Genomic DNA, 23,180 nt, shown 5'->3' with positions numbered 1-23,180 from the left:
CTCTATGTAGGCACCAGCTCAATTTCTCCATGTTCAATGAGTTGTGAAGGTATTGTGTTCAGGAACTGGTCCTTTCTGTCAGTTTCTGGAGTGCAACCTAGAGTCTTGGCAACAGCCTGAGTTGTTCGGGCATTCCTATGAGACCCCTTTGGACAACAACTCAATCAGATATAACCCAATCCCACTACTGGAAACTTGGTGACAAGAGGTGGCTAGCTGTGGCTCTGTCACTCCTATTATTTGGCAATTTTGTTTAGATCACCTTCATTTATGTATATATTTTAGGAAGCTTCTATTGTAGTAGTCTCCATACCACTCCTCAAATGGCCCTTAATATTAACTGTCTTTCCTTGTATTCTCTCAACCCTCTCCTTCCCCACCTGATCCTTCCATTCCAGACTCCCATCCATTCATAACTATCGATCTATTTCCCTTTCCTAATGAGATCTATCTGTTCCCCCTACTACCTTACTCTATACCTAACCTAACTTACGGATTGCATCTTCATTAAACAGCTAATATCCATATAGAAGCAAGTACATAATGGATTTGCCTCTGAGATAATTCACTCAGGACGAGTTTTCTCTAAATCCATCCAATTACCTGCAAATCTCATGCTTTCATTAAAAAACCAAACCCAAACCAAAAAATATGGTTGAGTAATACTGTGTTGTGCAAATGGACTCCATTTTTCTTTACTCATTCTTCTCTGAGGGACACCCAGGTTCTTCCCCATTGCTGGATATTAGGAACAGAGCAGCAATGAGGACGGTTGAGTAAGTGCCTCTGTGGTAGGATGGAGTGCGCTTTGGGTATATGTCCATGATTTGTTTACCTGAAGATTGAGGTATACTGATTTCCATTTTCTTGAGGTGCCACCACACTAATTTTGACAGTGGCTCTACCAGTTCTTTACTCTTCCCTTACTCTACATCTTTGCCAGCATGAGCTGTCATTTATTTTATTGATCTTAGCCATTTTGATGAGTGTAAGATGAAGTGGTTTTGATTTGCATTTCCCTAGTGGCTAAGGATGTTGAACAATTCTTTAAGTGTTTCTCAGCCTTTTGAGTTTTCTTTTTTTGAGAGTTCTGTTTGGATCTGTGCCCCATTTACATTGAGTTATTTATTTTTTTTAAAGTGTTTTGAGTTCTTTATATATTTGGATATTATCCCTTTGTCAGACATGTAACAGTGTACTGTTCAGGAAGTTATCTCCTGTGCTAATGCATTTAAGGCTATTCCACACTTTCTTTTCTATCAGGTTCAGTGTACCTGATTCTATGTTTAGGTCTTTGATCCATTTGGAGTTGAGTTTTGTCAAGGGTGATAAGTATGGATCTATTTGGGTTCTTCTACATGTTAGTGTCCAGTTTGACCAGCACCATTTGTTGAAGATGCTGTCTTTTTTTCCAGCATGCATTTCCAACTTTCTTATAAAAAATGTGTTCATAGTTGTGCAGATTTATGTCTGGATCTTCAATTTGATTATGTTGTTCAATGTGTTTGTTTTGTACCCATCCTATGCTATATTTATTACTACATTTCTTTAGTACAATTTGAGATTAGGGATGGTCATATCTCTAGAAGTTCTTTTATTATTTTGGATTGTTTTAGCTATGCTAGTTTTGTGTGTGTATGCATTTGTTTCTATATGAAGCTGAAAATTGTTCTTTTAAGACCTGTGAAGAATTGTGTTGAAATTCTGATGAGAATCACATTGAATCTATAGATTGCTTTTGGTAGGATGGCCATTTTTACTATATCAGTCCTACTGATCCATGAGCACTGGTATCTTTCCATCTTCAAATATCCCCTTCTGTGTCTTAAAGTTTTCATCATACAAGATTTTTACTTGCTTGGCTAGAGTTACCCACATGATACTTTATACTATCTGAGAATATTATAAAAGGTGTTGTTTCCCTGAGTTCTTTCTCAGTCTGTTTGTCTTTTGTCTATAGAAGAGTTACTGATTTCTCTGAATTTATTTTACATCCAGCTACTTTGCTGAAAGTGTTTATCAGCTCTGTGGAATATTGAGGGTCACTCCTGAATACTATCATAGCATCTGCAAATATATTTTGACTTCTTTTCCAAATACTTTCCCATTGACCTCCATCAGTTCTCTTATTGTTCTAGCTAAGACATAAAACACCTAGATTTGGTGTGTAATCCTCTTTCATTTTTGGTGTTTTTACGTGGTTTGGGTATCACAGTAAGTGGTCATACAAAATAAATTAAGCAATATGGTTTCTATTTTATGGAATAATTTGAGAAGTATTTGCATCAACTCTTCTTTGAAAGTCTAGTCGANCATTTTTTTTTTTTTTTTTTTTTTTTTAACTAAAACCACCTGGATCCCGCTCTGGGGTTTTTGTTTTTCTGGTTGTTGTTGTTGTTGTTATTTGGTTGGTAGATTTTTAATTATTGTTTCCATTTTAGTACGGGGGTGTTAGGTATTATAGAACTGTTTAGATCTGATCTTGATTTAACTTTGGTAAGTGGTATGTATTTAAAAAAATTCATCATTGGGGACCCCGTGCTCAGTCCAATGGTTGACTGCAAGCATCCACCTCTGTATTTGTCAGGCACTGGCAGAGCCTCTTAGGAAGAGCTATATCAGGCTCCTGTCAGCAAGCACTTACTTATTGGCATCTACAACAGTGTCTGGGTTTGGTGATTGTATATGGGATGGATCACCAGGTTGGTCAGTCTGTGTGTGGTCATTTCTTCAGTCTCTACTCTACACTTTGTCTCTGGAACTCCTTCTATGGGTGTTTTGTTCCCCCTTCTAAGAATAATCAAAGTATCCACACTTTGGTCTTCCTTCTTCTTGAGCTTTATGTGGTCTGTATCTTGGGTATCCTGAGTTAATATCCACTTATCTGTGAGTGCACCATGTGTGTTCTTTTGGGACTGGGTTACCTCACTCAGCATGATATTTTCTAGTTCCATCCATTTGCCTAAGAATTTCATGAATTCATTTTTTTTAAATAGCTGAGTAGTTCTCCATTGTGTAAATATACCACATTTTCTGTATCCATTCCTCTGTTGAAGGACATCTGGGTTCTTTCCAGCTTTTAACTATTATAAATAAGGCTGCTATTGAACATAGTGGAGCATGTGTCCTTATTATATGTTGGGGTATCTTTTGGCTAGATGCCCAGGCGTGGTATAGCTGGGTCCTCAGGTAATTCTATGTTCGATTTTCTAAGGAACCTCCAGACTGATTTCCAGAGTGTTTGTACTAGCTTGCAATCCCACAAATAAGGAGGAGTGTTCCTCTTCTTCCATATCCTTGCCAGCATCTGCTGTCACCTGAGTTTTTGATCTTAGCTATTCTGACTGGTGATTACCATAGATGGAGAAACCAAGATATTCCATGACAAAATGAAATTTACACACTATCTTTCCAAAGATCCAACCCCACAAAAGATAATAGATGAAAAACTTCAACACAAGGAGGGAAACTATACCCCAGAAAAAGCAAGAACATAATCTTTCAACAAACCCAAAGAAAGATAACCACACAAACATAATTCAACCTCCAATAACAAAAATAACAGGAAGCAGCAATCACTTTTCCTTAATCTCTCTTAACATCAATGGACTCAATTCCCTAATAAAAAGACATAGATTAACAGACTGGATAAGTAAACAAGACCTAGAATTTTGCTGCATACAGGAAATGTACCTCAGTGACAAAGACAGACACTACTTCAGTAAAAGGCTGGAAAAAAAAATTCCAAGCAAATGATCCCAAGAAACAAACTGGAGTAGCCATTCTAATATCTAATCAAATCGACTTTCAACCAAAAGTCATCAAAAAAGATAAGAAAGCACACTTCATACTCATTAAAGGAAAAATCTACCAAGATGAACTCTCAATTCTGAACACCTGTGCTCCAAATGCAAGGAGTATACGTTTTTAAAGTCTGTCCTTAGGAGTCTCTGTATTTCCTCAGCATATGTTATATCTCCCTCTTCTCTAAGTTTTATACTTTGGATATTATCTCTCTGACTTAGTTTGGATAAGGGTTTGTCAAATTTCTTCATTTTTTTCTAAAACCCAACTCTCTGTTTCACTGATTCTTCAGTTCTTTCTTTCTTTCTTTCTTTCTTTCTTTCTTTCTTTCTTTCTTTCTTTCTTTCTTTCTTTCTCTTAACAAATTTTTCTTTGGATGACCTGTCTATAGGTGAGAGTAGGGTCTTACAGTCTCCCGTTATCAGAGTATGGGACAATATATGATTTTAACTGGAATAGTGTTATTAAAGTGTAAGGGTCAGTATGTGATTTGAGCTGTAATAGTGTTTCTTGCTTGTTTGTTTTTGTTTTAAGAAGCTTGGGTGCCCTTGTTTTTGATGCATAGGCTTTATGAATTGCTATGTTGTCTTGGTGGGTTTTTCCTTTGCCATGTATGTATGTGATATCCTTCCCTGTCTCTTTAGGTTAGTTTTGTTTTGAAGCTTATTTTGAAGAAAGTGGCCCATTCTCTTGGAAATACCCATTCTCATCCTTTTACTTGAAATATGTTTACCCTTGATGTTAAACTACCTTTCTTGAGTGTAGCAGAAGGATGACCCTGTCGTATCTTCTATTCTGCTAGTCTGTGTCTTCTTATTGGAGAAGAATCCACTGATGTTGAGCGATATCAATGAGCAGTGTCCCTTGATTCCTGTTATTTGATTGTTATAGTGTGTTTGATCTTTTTATATTTGCACATCTGGGATTATTCATTTCTTGTGTTTTCTTGGTGTGGTGAATCTCTTAAGGTTAAAGTCCTAGAGTTTTCTTTCAGATAAATAAAAGCTTGCTTACTCTCATGCAGTTAATATTGTGGATGGAACATAGGGACTGTACATGCTAAACATATGTTCTATCACCAAATTATACCCACAACCATCATAATTGCAATTCATATATCCATGCTTTTTGTTTTGTTTTTTGTTTTTTTGTTTTTTTGTTTTTTTTTAGTATAGAATAGAATTTATTCAGGGCACAGGGAGGGGGAGTTAAGAGGGCAGTAGAGACAGAGAAAGGCACAGAGAGTGAGCAGAGAAGTAGAGGCCAGCATGAGCACATGAAGAGAGGAGGGAGGGTAATGGGGGGAGGGAGAGGACAGAGGGAGAGCAGGAAGGCAAGAGAGCAAGAGAAATCGATCTGTACTTCTTATAACCTTATCTGTCAGTGTATGATGCATGATAAAACCCACTGAATCAGTTTCTTAGCATTCAAGAGCTCCCTACCTTCCAAAAAGTTCTGATAAAACTCAAATAACTAGACTTACATTCTTTAGCAGTTTAGCTGCAAGTAACAGCTAGTTTTCACAACTTTTATTAGACTAAAAATATAATGTTAATTTGAAAGGTGATAAAAACAAGATGCATTAGTTATCACGTAAGATTATCTAGAAATGACTTTGAATATATTTGATCTAATACATTAACAGTAGAACCTGCTAAGCACAAATGTTAATAATAATAAAAAATGAGTTATGGCTGTTTTTGGAAAACATCATACTGACCTTGGATAAGGCACATATTGTAGATATAATCTAGTTTATAATAAAAGAACAACAAAGGCCTTTTTGAGACTGTCTTTATGGCAATGATGAAGCAATGCAAAATGGTATACTATTTTGGTGTGCTTAAAGAAATTTGTTAGTGTATGAAACAATGGTTATACCTTGTTTTAAGTATGTTGAACATACTGAAAATGCATGTTTGAAGAACATTATTAGAGTATCATAACTAGCTGAGATGAGAGTAAGAAATGGGAATAACTGTATATTTCTAATATAACATAATTTCCTTCTTTAGGTATAAGAATTAGAAAATTTTGAATGAGAAGAATCTGTTTTCACATAGTTGTATTGATTGTGAATGTCATATATGCATAGGTTTACAAATATACTTCTATATATTACATATAGTATACTCATATAGGCACTGTGATATTTATGTGGACACGAATGACTTATATAGATTGAGTTTTATATTTTTGCAGACACTGTTATTGTATTTCATGACAAGCACTTGGCCATGGGGTCAATATAGTTTAGAGGGGAAGCCATGGAAAGACTCTGTGAAATAGTATTCCAAGTCAATTCATCAGAGAGACAAGCCCACGTAGAAGCATAATGTACTCTGTGGATGACCTTATCTAAGCTTTGGTTCTAGCACAGAGGATAGTCTGCCATTCTGAGTTTGTTCTATGGTGAACAATCAAATTTGCCAGGCAGTCCTGATTACTGCAGAATGGATTGGACTGCCACGATTTCGAAAATACCATTTTAAATTGCTTGCCCACTCATGGATCAAAATACAGAACACATAGTTCTAACAGATAATGGAGATTTCTGTAGGAACAATTTAGACCCAGACAGTCCCAGATAACACTGGCAGCATTTGCAAAAAGAAAATCCTAACTCTTACAACTGTTTTAAAAGATAATCATAGGAACACATAGGTATTGTGGTGAAGAATTTTGCCAGTCTTTCAAAGCAGAATGCTTCTTATTCCCAGGCAGCATCCTGAGAATTTCTTTCTTTTTTTTTTTCCACAGTATTCAGAATTCATTAACAAAATGCTTAATTAGAAAATGCATGCCAGAAATACATGCCAGAAGCAGAATTAGCACTTTGTTTTCCAACCCACATACATGATCTTGGAAAGAGTTTAGTGTTAACATATTTATCTAAGATTATAGATGTGTGTCACACATGGCAGAAATGCAACCTTTGTTAGAGAAATTCTGCAAACCAATGCCTGGAATGCCTTTGCATCCTCCTCAGTTCTGCGAGCCTCGTGTTCCTCAGGCTTTCCAGTTTACTTATTATCCGCAGTCTCAAATGCATCCTCACAGCTTTTAAGCCTCCACTGTTCTTGTCCCTTTACTGTTATTACAAACATTTCTAGGCCTGTACTCATTCTTGTTAGTATAGTTTAAGATGCAGAAAGAACTGTTTTAAAACAGTTTTACAAACACTTAACATGCTGTGCAAAGGATGGCTAAATAAGAGAATGAGACACTGATAGAACTAAAATAAGGGCTAGAGAGATGACCCTAGCACTAAGAGCACTTGCTGCTGCTGCTCTGCTAGAAGGTCTGAGTTCAGTATCCAGCACCCAGGTTGAATGCCTCATAACTGCCCGTCACTCCAGGTTCAGAGTATCTGATGTCTTTTACTGGTGTGCCTGTCTGCACTGAATGCTTCACACACACACACACACACACACACACACACACACACACACACACACACAAATAAATAAATGTCTTGACCAGAATTTTGCATGGATCTTCTTTGTAGCTATGCAAGTATTATGATGGCTAAAGCTATGTTTTAAGTTTAAATTACTGTGCTTAAAAGAACTATAAAACAAACAAACAAACATGCCTTCAATATGTAAGCCCCAGTTGCTCAAGGACAGATAGCTTCCTGGAATGCTGGGGGCTATTGTTTATGTAAGGTAAGCAGCCACTTGTTCATTTCTATAAGCAAGTTTGGTTGCCCCAACTGCAAAGGATGTGCTTGATCGCACTTAGATGGGAGGTACATAAGCAGGAAGTACGTTAGGATGTATGCTGGTTCCTCATTGGATGAAGGTAGAAAGTACATGGCCTTGTGGGTTTTGCTACTATAAACCTCTGATTAATCAGCACGATACCCTGGGAATTCTACATATGGACTTGGCCATTGTGCTAACCAGTATTTAATAAAACTTGCTTCAAATTTGCCTCAAAAATTGTGGTAGTGGATTTATTCTTGGCCAGTGGGATGAACAGTATCTGTTTCAGTGTTGCATGCCGCTGGGAATAGTTTTCTCGTCATGGAGGGGAAAAAGGCATACCCTTGCCCTTGGCAAAGTCTTTGCTGATGAGAACAGTTAAAGTAATGTCTTGAATTTGCTGTCTTCATCTTGAAAACTTCAGATTTTAGGATTCATTTGTGGTATTAAGGTCACATTTTCATCAAACCTCATTTCTGTTCAAAACCTAACTCCATAAAAACCTGTTGAGGAATCTCTAGATGATTCAGCAGATGATCCACTGGTCCATAACCTCATACACCCTAACATCAAGGTCATAATTTTGCTTTCATAATATTCCAGGGACTCATTAAAACAAATGGTCAGATCATCAACAGCAAATAGACATAAAACCTTCTTATAGAATTCAGCAAAAATATAGAGTGAAATGTTTATAAAATCACAACTATAGAATTTTTCATGCTAAGTGTCAATCCATAATCTGGTTTGTATTGGGCTGTAGAGAAAGGAAAAAAAATAACGTAGTACTTTTCCTTCCATTTTTAGGTTTGTTGGCTTAGACTCTGTAAGTTAAACTAATAAAAAACCATATTAACATGAGAAAAACAAAGTTTATTGCGATGCTCAATGAGCTTGCACAGAAGACCACTGAATGATCAGTAACTCAAGGAGTGGCTTCAGCATGACTTAGAATCTTAACCACAGGACACATGTCTAGAGAGGGCAGGAAAAAGGAAAGAAGACTTTGACTTTACAGAGTGGCAAACTGTAGAAGTAAAATACGATGAGGCTCCAATGAAAGCTAGGGCTCCTATAGTAAAATTCACAGATGACCCTTCTGAACTGATAAATGGGAGGGAAGTCCTTTGGATGTCTGCCCTGCTTTTAGCCAAATAAGAATACAGAGAACTTATATTTGTTGCTTCTCATCTGCTTCAGCTCACAATAGTCCTTTGGCTCTCTTTCTGACACATTTTAGAATACTTTTGTATAACATGGCATACACTTAAGTGAAATGCTTTGGAGCATTGATTCTGTTATCTCTCAATGTCTCCTGCTGGGAGTAGGACAGTCTTAACCATTATTTGGTGTTTTTCTACAGAGGAATGTCAGTCAACGTTCGAAACCCAGGATAGGCTCTTAGCTTCAGAGGAAGAATGTATGTTGTTCTGTTCCCTGCTACTGTAATACAAAGAATTCTTTGTAATATGTAAAATGAATCTTAATTAGGGACAGGGTAGAGTTGGGAAGACTTAATTGCAAGTGGAAAGATTATCTACTATACTTAAAATATTAAACATAAAAATCTCCCTCTATTTGATTACCTTACTTCATCTCAAGTTGCCCTGAGGTGTTTGGCTGACCTTCATGGTACCAATAAAACTTGAATTTTTCATTAGATTTTTTTAGCCAGTCCTGAAAATCAGCATTGTTTTAGAGATCCAATGTCTTATTGGCCTTTTATCGCTGAGATAAACACCATGACCAAAGCAACTCAGGGAGGAAATGTATTATTCTGTCATTCAGCTGTCAGGTCACAGTCCATCACTGGGGAAAGTTAGGGCAGGAACCCAGTCTAGAGGCAGAAACTTAAAGAGAAAGTGGAGTACTGCTTCCTCATTTGCTCCCCTTGGCTTGCTCAGTCTGCTTTCTTATGCAACCCAGGACCACAAGCCCAGGGTTTGTACTGCCCACAGTGGGCTAGGGCCTTCCACATCAATCATCAACCAAGAAAATGCTCCCACAGATTTGCCTACAGGCCAGTCTGTTGTGCTGTCTCACTTGAGATTCTGCCTTTCCAGATGACTCTAACTTGTGTCAAACTCACAAAAAAATGAACCAGTTCCCGTAGATAACAAAGATGTCTATTTCAAACCTGAAGCATTTCTGTTGTGATAAATTTAATCTGATAAAAATCTGTTCAGCTTAAGCTTTGTAACACATTTCCCTGAGTTTTATTGATGGTAGAGAAGAAAATTCTTTTCTATGCAGATGTTGCAAAAATTCCTTCCCTTGGAGAGACATAAATATTATCTTTCCTCTTCCTAAAGTCCAATGATGAACAGAGGCAAAATTCTACCACAGTTCACTGTGGAGAACCCATGAGTTCCCTGGTTTTCCTTATAGAGCAAAGGTGAGAGTTTGCTTACAGTGGTGCAGATGCTCTTCCCTCATAAAAACCACATCTGGAAAGCTTTACCCAGCATGGATGAAGGCTTCGTCTTGTAGTTGCCTGGCGGGAGCACCCTGCCCTTCCCATTTCCAGCATATATCCTCTATCTGCTTCCCCCAAATCCCAAGGCCAGATTCTGCTAGTGCAGAATTGCTTTTTTTCTGGTTCTGAGTGGTGGCTGGATACCCTGGAAAGGTCTTTACAAACCTACCTGTGCACTCTTTCTAGGAGGGAAGGCCAGCAGGCCTCAATAGTCACTAGGCCTGGCTGTGCTAAGCCTTTGCAAGGAGATCCAACAGAACTCCTGAAGACAAAAGCCTGACTGGGAAGGTATAATGGTAGAATACTCAAATGTTGCTAATAAAAGTGTTAAGAAGCATGGTTCTACTGGGGTCCCCTTTTAGGTTCTTAGTCTCATTTAAAAATGAACTTAAAGGATGCTTGAGTTGTTTAATTAGAGTTTCAGAGGGAAACAGTACGTCAGGCAAGCTGCGAAGCTCACTTGCCCTTGAGTTAGGACAGGGGTCGCACCAGTGATGCATGGTTATCAGTAGAAATAGAGACTGTTTACTAAAGAAGAGGACAAACTCCAGAGAGCAGGAGGAGGCTAGAAAGCTGAGGCAAAAAGCCCTCAAGCACAGGAATCTCACAGGAATCTCCTGTTTGAATAAAATGGATGTTTGGGTGTAGGCTTTCTATTTTATGGGAACTCCAACCTGTTCTGGTCATGTTCCATTCTTTATGAGGTTCAGGTACAAATGGTATCTCATGCTCTTTTGCCATTCTTTTATAAGACAGTTTAAAAAAAATGGGTTTTTTGTTGTTATTGTTGTCAAGAGACAGAGAAGAGTGTGTGGGAGGAAAGAAAATAAAGCAGAACAACAACAAAACCAGGCATGTTGTGGTGGCTTAAATGAAAATGGCCCTCATATACTCATAGAGAGTGGCACTATCAGGAGGTGTGGCCAGGGGAGGAAGTGTGTTGTTGGGGTGGGCTTTGCTGTTTCAGATGCTCAAGCCAGGTCCAGTGTCACTCTCTTCCATCTCCCTGCCAATCCAGAAGTAAATCTCTCAGCTATTTCTCCAGCACCATGTCTGCCTGCATGCTGCCATGTTTTCTGCCATGAGAAAAATGGACTAATGTGTAAGTCAGTTCCAATTAAATGTTTTCCTTTATAGGAGTTGCCTTGGTCATGGTGTTTCTTCCTAACCATAGAAATCCTAAGACACATGTGGGTGCAGATGCCCACTGAAGCCAGAAGAGGACAGAACAGGGGTTATAGGCTAATATGGGAACTAGAACCAAAACGTCAGCCCTGTGAACAGCAGAAAACTTCTTAACTATAGGATGCAGGTTTTAGCCCCTTGATGTTATAGTCTCCAGTTGATACTCCTATCTCTCACAAGGATAGTCTGAAAAAAATATATACACAGACACACATAATATATATGTATATATATATATATATATATATATATATATATATATACACACACACATATATTTTATGTATGTATTTCAGAAAAGTCTGAGTTTTGTGGAGAATTTGGTTAATTAGTTTTGAAATTTCAGTACTTATTACCAAGAGTCCTTCCACTTTCTGATTTCTTTACTGTGAGGTATTCATGAACACAATTTTTGATTACCCTTACTAGTCCAAGCAGCAATTTTGAAATGTCTCTCATTTGTCTGAGCAAGCAATTGGTTGCTTCTCTCAACCATCAAACTGAAAACAAGAGGAAAGAGAAGTCAAGTTAACCTAACCAAATAGGGTCACATTTCAGGAGTGAGAATGTGTCAAAGGCAGAATAGCATGTCCTGATTCTTCTGTGCACTTAGGGTTGTATCATATGCTGTAGGCAATTTATCTGTTTTGTAAGTTAGGCCAAAGTGTGCTCTTTCAGCTAACTGTGAAAGCATTCTTGAAAGCCCATGAAACCTTATTATTCTAATTACTATCATAAGGGGTTGATAAATGAATGATGAGGCCAGGTATTATTGTCATTAAATAGACCATACTCAATTATTCATCCCCAGGTCTGGGGTTACAGTCCACAGTGCAGTGCACACTGTACCAGGACTCTGAGACCCAGAGACCAGATTACAGTCTTGGTAGATGGCATTTGTTGAAAGCAATTCCAGGAGCGGGGGTTAGCACAGATCTTTCAGTCAGACATTTGGGTGATTTGCAACCTGTAGATGTTCAAGGTTTACATGTGAAGGTTATTTTTATTTTAACCATATAGTGAAGATTCTTTAACTTAGCCAGATAACTACATATAGGTAAGAAAGTGAATTCACTGTAGGAAGAAAGATACATATGCTTTCTTGATTTTTTTTTTTTTTAATGACTGTTTTTCTGCTTTCTGGTGTTTATCCAGGCATCCTACTGTGAAGGACACTGAATTTCCATATTTGTGCATTTTCCTTTTTTTACCTTGTCTCTATTTGTATAGAGCAAGATGTTTTGGTTAAGAATCTGTTATCACGGAGCACATGATTGGCAGGAACTTGTTTTCTTCACCCTGCAGCTGTGCTGCTTCATGACAAAGATCAGCCATAAACACAATGTTAAGGAAAGTTGTTCCACTACATCCTTGCTCTGTATAGTCATGTCCTCTCTTCTGGACCCGTACATAACAGTGATGCTTTTTTAAAATCTATAATCATAGGATTTGGGGGAAGTCAAGAAGCTCTTCCTTGTAAACAGTAATTCTTAGTTCACTCTATGGCCTTTGGCTCTGTTTCAAAAGCACCCCCAAGATTTTTGATAAATGAAGTCTATTTTATTTAAATAACCACTCTGGCCATTATGATATTAGGAGCTGGGGAGTAGCTAAGTTTGCTGTTCTGTGATCCTTTTGTTCATGTGTGTGTGTGTGTGTGTGTGTGTGTGTGTGTGAGAGAGAGAGAGAGAGAGAGAGAGAGAGAGAGAGAGAGAGAGAGAGAGAACAAAAATCAGGACATAAGGTCATAGGGATGCTCATGTTAGATTTTGTGGGGACCAGTGGTCTGGACTTCCTCTGCAAACCAGACCGAGTAGGATAGTGTCTGCATTGGTTACTCTTCTGTTGCTATGATAAACTAACCTGACAAAAGCTACCGAATGAAGAAAGGATTTATTTTGGCTTATGGTTCCAGAGGGAAAGCGCACACTATGCTGGGGAAGCCATGACAACAGGAAGGAACAGGATGGCAGTGGGAACAGAAAACTGACTGACTACATCTTTATCTGCACACAGAAAACAGAGCAGGAAGTTGTGTCGGGCTATAAAACCATCAAGCCTGCCTCCAGTGTCATACTTCCTCCCATAAGGCCAGATCTTCAAAAGGTTCTATAATGTCACAAACATCTCCCCCACTTAGGAGACAAGCATCTGATGCATGAGCTTTGAGGGACATTTCACATTCAGATAACCACAGATGGTAATTGAAAGACAAACCTAGGACTACACTTGAGGTCAAGAAAACTATCAGTAACTAATGAAAGAAACAATAAAAACTTTTACATATTCAAACAAAAGTGTATCTTTAATAACTAATAACATCTGTATTAGTGTCACACAAATATGGTCCCGTATTATTAAATGAATTTGGAGTTAATTTTGTAATCATTGTAATTTGGCTGTAATATTCACTTCCTTCTCTCTAAAGTTTTGCTGATTTAATGTTCATCAATCCATAAAATTAGCATAATTATCTGTTCACAAAATTAAAAACTTTGGCCCCAACAGAGAGTAGAAAAGCTATTTTCTTACACTTCTGGCTGTTTGATTAAAAAAAAAAAAAAAGACATGCTTTCTAATGGTCCTTTCACGTAGAAAGTGTTCTATATTCAGCAGGGTAAATAGAATGTGACTCATAATAAAAATTAAGTATCTACAGTCCTGGATATGTGTTCTTTATGTTTAAGAAAATAATCTATGATAGTTGAAATTTTGTTTTTGAATGATTAAAAAGTATCCAGCAAGCAAAAGTAAATGAATAAATTAGTAACAGAGAGAAGCATCAGATAGATAAGCCACACCCAGCAGAAAAGACTGGAGTAGCGAGATTGAGAGAGCAGACAAAGGTAGCCACATGAAATCAGGGCCTTATAGACACCGAGCAGAAATCAACTGGGGAAGCTGAAGGCATCGGGTGGAGTTCCACATTGAACTCTCCGTGGATGAGCTCTTGGCTTCCTTCTCCCACAGAAAACTTTTTTTTTTTAACAGTAGAGATATAAAAAACCTGTTTTTAGACTTTTACCTTCCAGTTGCTCTAAAAAGGATGCAATGTGTTTAATGCCCTCCACTCTTGCTGGGTTTTGTTTTCCTCCTCTTTTCCCTTTCATACAACTAGGTAGTGAGTTCTCATAGTTATGCCTGAAGGGTTTCATTTGCAAAAAGACACTTTTAGAGGCCACCCAACTGACCATCACACTGTACCTGCAGAATCACAATCTACTTAAATTGTTCTTCTCACTTGGTCACATATTCTCTAGGCCCCCAGAGAAGAGAAACCAGAGCCACCTCAAAATTTAAAGTTCTTTTCCTGGAACAGACAACAAAATGAGTATGTTAGCCACGTAGGGCTGATAGAAGTTAGACTGGGTGGCAAAAGCATGTTGGCTAGTTATCCATAGTGAGGGTGCTCACAGCGTCCCAGTTGCAGATAGACAACTAGTTGTGTGCCCTTGTTAATTTTCTCTTTCCTCACATGGTGGACAGAGGATAGCAAGTTCTGACTGGGGGACAGGAGTCTCTTCAACTGAGGGTTCTTACTTCACAACCTAGTTGTCATTTGTGTGTGTGTGATATTTTAGTTGCTGTCCTCAGACACTGTGGTACCTATAAAATGACATTACCTGTGGCATTGTCAGCATGGGGGTTTGTGCATGCGTTTATTACGGCATATGAACCAACACAAAATTGATCAATGATGTATTTCTCAGCCCATATCTCTTCAGAGTGTGTCCTTGTTAGAACACAGTCTTGTTGTTCAGTGACTCAGGATCATAGATCCTGAAGTGTCCACTCCATAGCTGTCACTCTGGGGATTATACTAACAGGGTGGGGTGCGCGGAGCCAGCATTCAGTACCTAACATCATTCAAAAGCATATATTTAATATGTTTACATTCTACATTTTGATAAATTAGTGTACTTTTTAATGGACATTGATATAAATACTGAAAATGTATTGCTATTTGGGAGTCATGATTAAAATTTAAAGTTTGAAAAATTAAAATCACATTTAAATTTCAAGTTTAAACTTAAATCCCTTTCTGAATTTGAGACCTAAACTCTTCCTTTCTCTCTTCTTTTTCAACTCCATCTGTTTGGAGTGTGACTTTTTTGTTTTAAGCCATGACTGCTCTCATGAAATTAAATACCAGGTCAATTTGTCCTCAACTTTTTCTTGTTTTCCATTATTTATTTTAAAGGAATAATTTTTTAAGGGAAAAAATAAAAAATAATTCTGGTTGCCAGAACCTGACACTTAGGCATAAGTTTCAGCTTTAGGTATAATTTTCTATGTATTAGAAATGAGAACCAGGAGGAGGATTCTCTCCTTTGACACTTGGCACAAAATTCCCTGCCTTCTGATAACTCCAGGTGATTAATAATTGAGACTAAAAATATCTTACTCTTCCTGGTCAGAATTAATAAACAATTAAACATTCATTAAATGTTTCTGCTTTATAGATTTTTATAAAGATAACTTAGAGGCAGAGGCAGAGGCAGACGGATTTCTGAGTTCGAGGCCAGCCTGGTCTACAGAGTGAGTTCCAGGACAGCCAGGGCTACACAGAGAAACCCTGTCTCGGAAAAAAAAAAAACCAAACAAACAAAAACAAAAACAAAAACAAAGATAACCTAAAATCATGTTTGCATATTTGACACGAAGGTAGAAGTGTCACTGTGTAGGTAATCAAAGTGGGTGTATGGGAGGGAGGGGTGCAAACCAGAGTGTGGGAGAAATAGAGAAATATGTTCAATATACTATATAAAAAATAAGAATCTTTAGGTTATAAAATATAGCATAGATGCAGTTGCTATAGGTTTGGGGAATCCAGACGAAAAAAAGATAGAAGACCCAACAAAATTCAATGTGTCCTACTTGTGTGTCAACACCTGTCTGCCCACCTCTTATTTTCTTGTCACAGGGAAGCAAAGAAATTTGTGAGTGAGAATGAAGGCGCTCTTGGGAAAGGAAAGGGAAAGAAGTGGTTTGCATTTAAGATGATGATGGCCAAGGTAAGCATTTTTATAACTCAGTCTGGCCAGTGTCACAGTGACCCTGAGAGAGAGAGAGAGAGAGAGAGAGAGAGAGAGAGAGAGAGAGAGAGAGAGAGAGAGAGAGAGAGAGAGAGAGAGAGAGAGAGAGAGAACACTGTGTCTGTTTTGAGAAGGCAGAACCAGTCTTAACTGTTTGTTTGCATACAGCAAAGTCTCATATGGTAAATGCATGGATTGTAGCTGTTGTTTTAAATTTGGGCATGGAGTGGTGTGGACTTAGGATTATCCTTTAAGACAGAGTGAAAATTTTAAATAGTTACAAACATTGGTTTATACCCTTTATAACTTTTATGTTATTTATATTGTATATGATTTTACCACTTCTAAGTGCATAAGACTGCAGCTGGTCTACTTTTTTTTGTTTTTGTTTTGTTTTTTTGTTTGTTTGTTTTTTTTGTTTTGTTTTTCAAGACAAGGTTTCTCTGTATAGCCCTGACTGTCCTGGAACTCACTTTGTAGACCAGGTTGGCCTTGAACTCAGAATCCACCTGCCTCTGCCTCCCGAGTGCTGGGATTAAATGTATGTGCCACCACCACCAGGCACTGGTCTACTTTTATTTCCTGAAGGTTATAGGGGCTCTGGTCAAGGCTTTTTTCTAAGTGTCTTTAAGTTTAAGGACCATAATCTCCCTATCCCACCCCATACCCTTCTCTTTTTCTATCAAGAACATTAGTTATAAACTGGAAAGAAGAGAAAATAACAGTCATACAAATACAAATTGTAGAGAAACAGAGGAAAGAAGCTTGCTTTTATATGCACTTACTGTGGCCAAGTATAACACTGAATTTCTCTCTAAAGTTACACTTCTCACAGTGAAGTAGGTGCATAGATATTATTAGCCTCTATTTATAAATTCTATAAAAACTGTATCTAAGTGTATTCTATTCAGAGAGAGATTTGCAGGGAAACTGAAGAGCTTCATTTTCATTTAAATGCACACAAATAGTTAAGTTTATTTGCCATTTATCTTTTAAATGCATTCAGTCCTTCTCTGTGTGACTGAGCTTTTGTTTCTTGCTTCTTTATTGCATAATTGGGGTTATAGAATACAGCTCTTGTTGCTGGGGGGCGGTTACAGTTCATGTTTAAAAGTATTGCATTATGCATTGTATGAATATGTCACAATTTACATATTCACATACTCTACTGCAGATGGGCATTTGGGCCATTCCTAGGTTTGAGTACTCCTTTGAACTTCAGATTTAGACTGTTGTGTCTACTTATCTCTCACACTGTTCTGTCATAATGCACACATATGGAAGATTTTTTTGTCTCACTCCAATTTTTCCTTAGTCCTCTTAACCATGGATAACCCAACGCTATGGAGTAAAGTGGAAGGAAGACCTTTGAAAAATAAATTCATTATTTTTCTGTGATACCATCTCTTTCTATTTAGTTTACTATTGTCTTTTCTCAAAATGAAGTGTCCCATGTAAATGATGATCATGAATTAAAATGACCTGTGTTCACACGGACTACTTTAGGAGACCAGAAGCGTTTGAAGGAAGATGCTATGTCTTCTTCATAAGTCCACCAGTTTCTCATGCTTTGAATATTAAATGTGGAGTTTATGGCAATCACCTGACAAACACAAGTATCATATTTCTGTCTGGTAGAATATATAGATCTTTCTGGGTGGTCAGTATAGTCCTTTTAAAACAGAATCAGTGTGTGTGTATGTTTATATTTTTTCTGTTTGTTCTGAACTTATGTGTGACAGTGTCGTCCAGACTGTCCTTGACATTGCTATTTTTGTAGGTTAGTCTCCCAAGTAACTGGGATTGTAAGCATGCCTGATGATCAATATTTCTTTTTTGAATTAAGTTATGTAGGGACGGTGGTAAATAGAGACGGAAGTGAACCCTGCTGTTTCCCCCTTTTTACAGAATGCAGTATTTCGTGCCGGAGAGCTCTCTGGAAGCCATTGTCTTGTCATTTGGGGAAATGGGAGAACAGATATCTAGAAACATAAGCGATTGTACTTTACTAGTGTTTGACTTTGTTTTCAGAAATGGGCAAAATTCCTCCGAGATTTTGAGAACTTCAAAGCGGCTTGCGTCCCATGGGAAAACAAAATCAAGGCAATCGAAAGTAAGTATTTACCAGATCTAATTAGACAAGGAAAGCTCTCTGAGAATAAAGTCTCATCAGCTTTTCCCAAACCTTTCCCCCATTTAGAGACTCTTGAGGAAATTGAAAACCAACCAAACTGCCACCACAACTAACAAAGCAAAACTTGACTCCATCCTTGTGAGACTTTGCATTAGTTAGCGGGATGCTGAGGTGAAACACCTGAGCTAATAGACATAAAAAGACAGAATGTTTATTTTGGCTCACTGCTTCAATTCACATCACCTGGCTGTTGTACTGGGCCAGTGGTGGCCCATGGTACTGGGATTGTGTGATAGAAGTAGCCTGATCCCTGCACAAGGCAGAGAGGATGCAAAGCAAGAGGGAAGGAGGGGTCTTGGTCCTGTTCCATTTTCCAGGTTGTGTTCTCAGTGACTTAACTTCCTTACTCTATACCTCTTCCTCCTCCTCCTCCTCCTCCTCCAGATGCTCCAACCTCTGAGGGGAGGGGCAGCATTCCAGATTCAAACTGTGTCATGCTACCAGAACTTATCAAGGACAACACTGGAGTTGTCACTTTCTTATTTCAGTCTAGGCAAAAGTACATCTCTCTCAGGCAGAAAAGATAGTATTGTGTCCAAGGACACTGCCCATAGTGGGAAAGCAGTGAATAATAAACAGTGAACACATACTCTTTGAAACTTTAGACAATAACCCAAAGGACTGTTTTTAAAAACAATAAGACTTAATAGCTCACATCCAAACTTATACAGAAGAGTAAACACAAAGAATTTGCTCTCTTGATGTCATATTGGACTTTCATTCTGTGCAATACTCAGCATGTACAGACATGTCAAAGCTTGTTTAGAATAGTTCCATTTGCATAGAATAAAGCAACTAAAGTTTAATACTGTATAAGAGAGTGCATCAGTAAAAATATTCTATGTAGAGAAACATGGATATTTGGAAAAAAAATAATCACAATTTTGTCAGGTGTGGTTCCTAGGGTTACAGCAAAGATAATGACTTTCATCCATGCCTATCCAGATCTGAAACTGGCTTTCCTGCTGGCTAAATATGACATTGCATAATTGATACAGAAGATAAAACAGCTGACACCTATTTCATTGACATGATTGGGCATGTTTAGAGGTGGCTGTCTCTCAGGTCTTGGCCCCTCATTAAATGAGTCATTAACGGCAGTGAATTAAAAATATATCAGCTCATGATTTTCATGTCTCTCCATGTGTTCCCCATAGCATGCCTTTCTTGCCAGATTTACTTTCAATGTTTCTCCCTATTCAAAATTCTATTTTTAAAGTGAATCTTTTTTATATAATCTCACTCCACATTATGCTTACTTTTCTTAATAGACATGAAAGCAGGTATTTTGTTTTGTTTATACACAGAGCCCACTTGGCACTCAACAAATATGTATTGAATAAAATTACAGATGTATTTTCCAAAGGTCTATTTTACTTTACATATTAATAGGAGGGGTTTCATGTACATGAAAAAATATTATAGAATCCTTAGGTTTCAATGGCACAGCTGAAATATATAATCTAGCCCCAAAGAATAGAACATATGGAACATTAAGGTCTTGTTTAAGGGACAGCAAGATGTCTGAGTGGGTAGGTCCCACTAAGCTTGATGAACTGAGTTCATTTTGCTGGACCCACACGGAGGAGGGAGTCAGGTCCATGGACTGGCCTTTGACTCACACATATGCATCATGACATGAACACAATAAGATAAGAGTTTAATATGATTTAAAAGTTAGAAAACATATCCAAAGAAAGACCTTGATCAATTTATCTGGAAAAAACTTTGGGTTAGTCCTTACTCTGCCAAAGATTTACTGTCTTTCTTTCAACAAGTTGTTTTAGTCCTCTGGTCTTTACGACATTTCTAGATCAGATGTGAGACATATTATGAGAAACTTGTTATTTGGAAAGAGATGTAGAAAATATACAATAATAAAGAACTATTTCTTTTCTTTTTAAAATACACTAGAACATGTAGGTTCCAGCCTGATTTAGTTACAATGCTATATTAATTTTGTGGTTTATAAACAAAGGTGAAATTATCTTGGTTATAACTGAATACAGGAGTGAAATATATATGCACATATGAATTATTTATACATATGTATACACACACACACACACACACACACACACACACACACACACACACAATCACCAGCTAGCCATTGTGTCATAGACATCACTCGAAACTCACACTTCCTTCTTCCTCCAGTAAATTTGAAGCAGCTAAGGTGGTCAGTGAACTAAGTATGGACTATTTCCATTTTCAGGTATCGTTTATTGTTTAAGTGGTTGTCCTATTTCTTCACTGGGACGGATCCTTCTCCTCAGCTATAAAGGACTGGCCTATCAGCCACCACTTTAGCTACGACTTACCCAACGGCACATGGGCCCCACACTTCACCAACATCACTTCCCTGGGTTGTAATGTGTCTACAGGATGTACATTTCCTTTCGAGTACTTAGCACCATAGTAGTAGTTGAGCACAGTGATAGCACAGCTGAGAGAGAAAGTATGCCTAGTTCCAGCCTATGTAGCTGTTTTACTTTGACCAAGATTTTTAGAAGCGTCTTGCTTTCTGTGCATGACTAGCACTTCTGCCAGGTCAGTAGATGATGAGTGCAGCAGAATCTAAGGGCAGTTATTGTATTTGGGGAATGTGTTTCTTATTTCTTGGCTATTTATTCTGAGGATGCTATTTCATCACATATGTCTATTATGTAGCAGTCCAATGTACTATTATAGTCATAAGCACACCACATACTTTCAGATTATGGTCTGAGGTAGAACTCATGAAATGTGAAGCACTGTGCTCTTTGAGCTGTTGAGTGTAATTGCCACCTCATAGGCATCACTCTGCCTGAAAACGTTTATTCCTAGGATGGTCTTTGAGGCTGACCTGAATGAACAATGAAAAGCGATGTAACGTGGGCTCTGTTCTTTAAGGGTTAAGGCCATTTTGTCTCTGTCATCTGTACCCTTTGGATAGTCTATTTTTATCTCTGCTCCCCTATTATTATATCTAGGGCGTCATATAAATTTTTTAGGTTTGGTTGTTACACAAAGCCATTTCTAGCCCAACAATATATTATATATAATTTATAATGAGTTTTAGATGCGTAGTGACATTTAAAATTATTTATGCTCTTGAGTGAAAATTAGTGCAAAATTTAAATGGAATACAGATTTTCTACTATGTGCCTATTTAATTATATTCTCAAATTCCTTTTAGAATAAAGCTGGCAAAATATGTTCCATATTTATAAAATACATTTCATAATAAAAGTAACATGAATGCTTTTCTCTGAAAGAAATGACAGTTTAATTATACAGGAGCTTCAGAAAGATTACTTTCTTATTTTGAATACTAGGATCATTTTAATGTATGTCTCATGTTATTTTCCAAATGATCTTGGCATTTGTTAATTTCAAAAATGCTCAGTGAAAGTCCTGGGTATCTTTCTAAGCACCATTGATGCTGACGAAGATGGACTAAACCCTACCCGTACTGGCTTACTTCGGCATCTGTTGATGTTGTGGGCGGTTTGGGTGGAGAGGATAATAAAATGTAAACTAGAGAATGAAAAATGGTATGGATTATGGTAAGTGACATGTGCCCATGTGCTATATAAGTAGTAGCATGCCACTCCCTTTTTCGGGGAGGGGTTCAAGACAGGATTTCTCTGTGTAGCCCTGGCTGTCCTAGAACTCACTCTGTAGATCAGGCTGGCCTCAAACTCAGAGATCTTGTCTCTGCCTCCTAATCTCTGTCTTATTATTGGCAAATTATTCATGGCCACACATCAGTTGTGTGATCCTGGGGTCATGACCCACAATTTACTTTCTAGAGTCCTGGATTGATCCTGGTAACCAAAGCCTATTGTGATAGCTGTACTTCTCAGACTAGAAATTGCTTCAAAAAGATAACCAGGAGCACAAAGTCTAACTCCCATATTACCCTGCTGGTCTGCGCACCACAGGAAACACAAAGTCATCATGGCACTAGATTTTCTACCTCTCGGCTCATTTGAAAAAATACTGCCGTATGCTAGTTGAATGGTGGTATTCACATTGTATGCATAAGGCAGGCGGTTTACTTTTCTTTTTCCATTCAGAAATATATTCTCTCTCTCTCTCTCTCTCTCTCTCTCTCTCTCTCTCTCTCTCCCTCTCTCTCTCTCGTTGTGTGTGTGTATGTGTGTGTGTATGTGTTATTAACCATCTGTTCAAGAGAAAATTATGTATAATGACAGTCTACAAATTACATTCCTTAATAATAAATAACCAGAGGGAGAGGTGAAGCCTTAATCTTTAATTTAAAAGAGACACAAGAAAATTCATGACAAGAATATGCATGTACTTAATTTTCACTTTAATACACATGAAAGAGTTTTAACACATTTATAATGTACTATAAAAGCAGCATTTATCAGCTGTGTTAAAAAATGAAAAGAATGAGTTATTTATGGGTGCAGACCAAATTGTGAATTTAAATAGCCTTAGAAATTACTTACATTCTTTCAGAGATGCATGCTCATTTCATATTATTTTACATATTATATTTAAAATAATTTAACTATAATTCTGCTTGAGAAGAAGTCACATCATGATTAAGAGGGATCTAGATTTGGAAACAAAGACTTGTAGCTGAGCACAGTGTGGTTTTGAAGCCTGGCTTATTACTTATCACTAGTGTTCCCAGCTTACAGGGACTTGTTGACTAGATGGGCTAGGACACTGATCTATTGCATTTCAATTACAATTAATCAACTCTGCTTCACTCATTTTCTCTGTTTCAATTTGTGTGTGTGTGTGTGTGTGTGTGTGTG

General features: G+C 37.7%; 1 protein-coding gene across 1 annotated transcript in view; it reads left to right on the top strand.

Annotated features, from left to right (window-relative positions):
• Tmc1 (transmembrane channel like 1) overlaps positions 1–23,180 on the top strand; it is a 166,519-nt gene that overhangs the window by 65,357 nt on the left and 77,982 nt on the right. The window contains exons 6-7 of the mRNA XM_021210496.1: positions 16,097–16,187; positions 18,240–18,321. Coding sequence (XP_021066155.1) covers positions 16,097–16,187; positions 18,240–18,321 — 173 coding nt within the window. The remainder of the gene's footprint in view (positions 1–16,096; positions 16,188–18,239; positions 18,322–23,180) is intronic.

The sequence above is a fragment of the Mus pahari genome, chromosome 1 (genome assembly GCF_900095145.1).
Source record: "Mus pahari chromosome 1, PAHARI_EIJ_v1.1, whole genome shotgun sequence".
Taxonomy (NCBI): Eukaryota; Metazoa; Chordata; class Mammalia; order Rodentia; family Muridae; genus Mus; species Mus pahari.
This window is presented reverse-complemented; position numbering and strand designations above follow the sequence as displayed.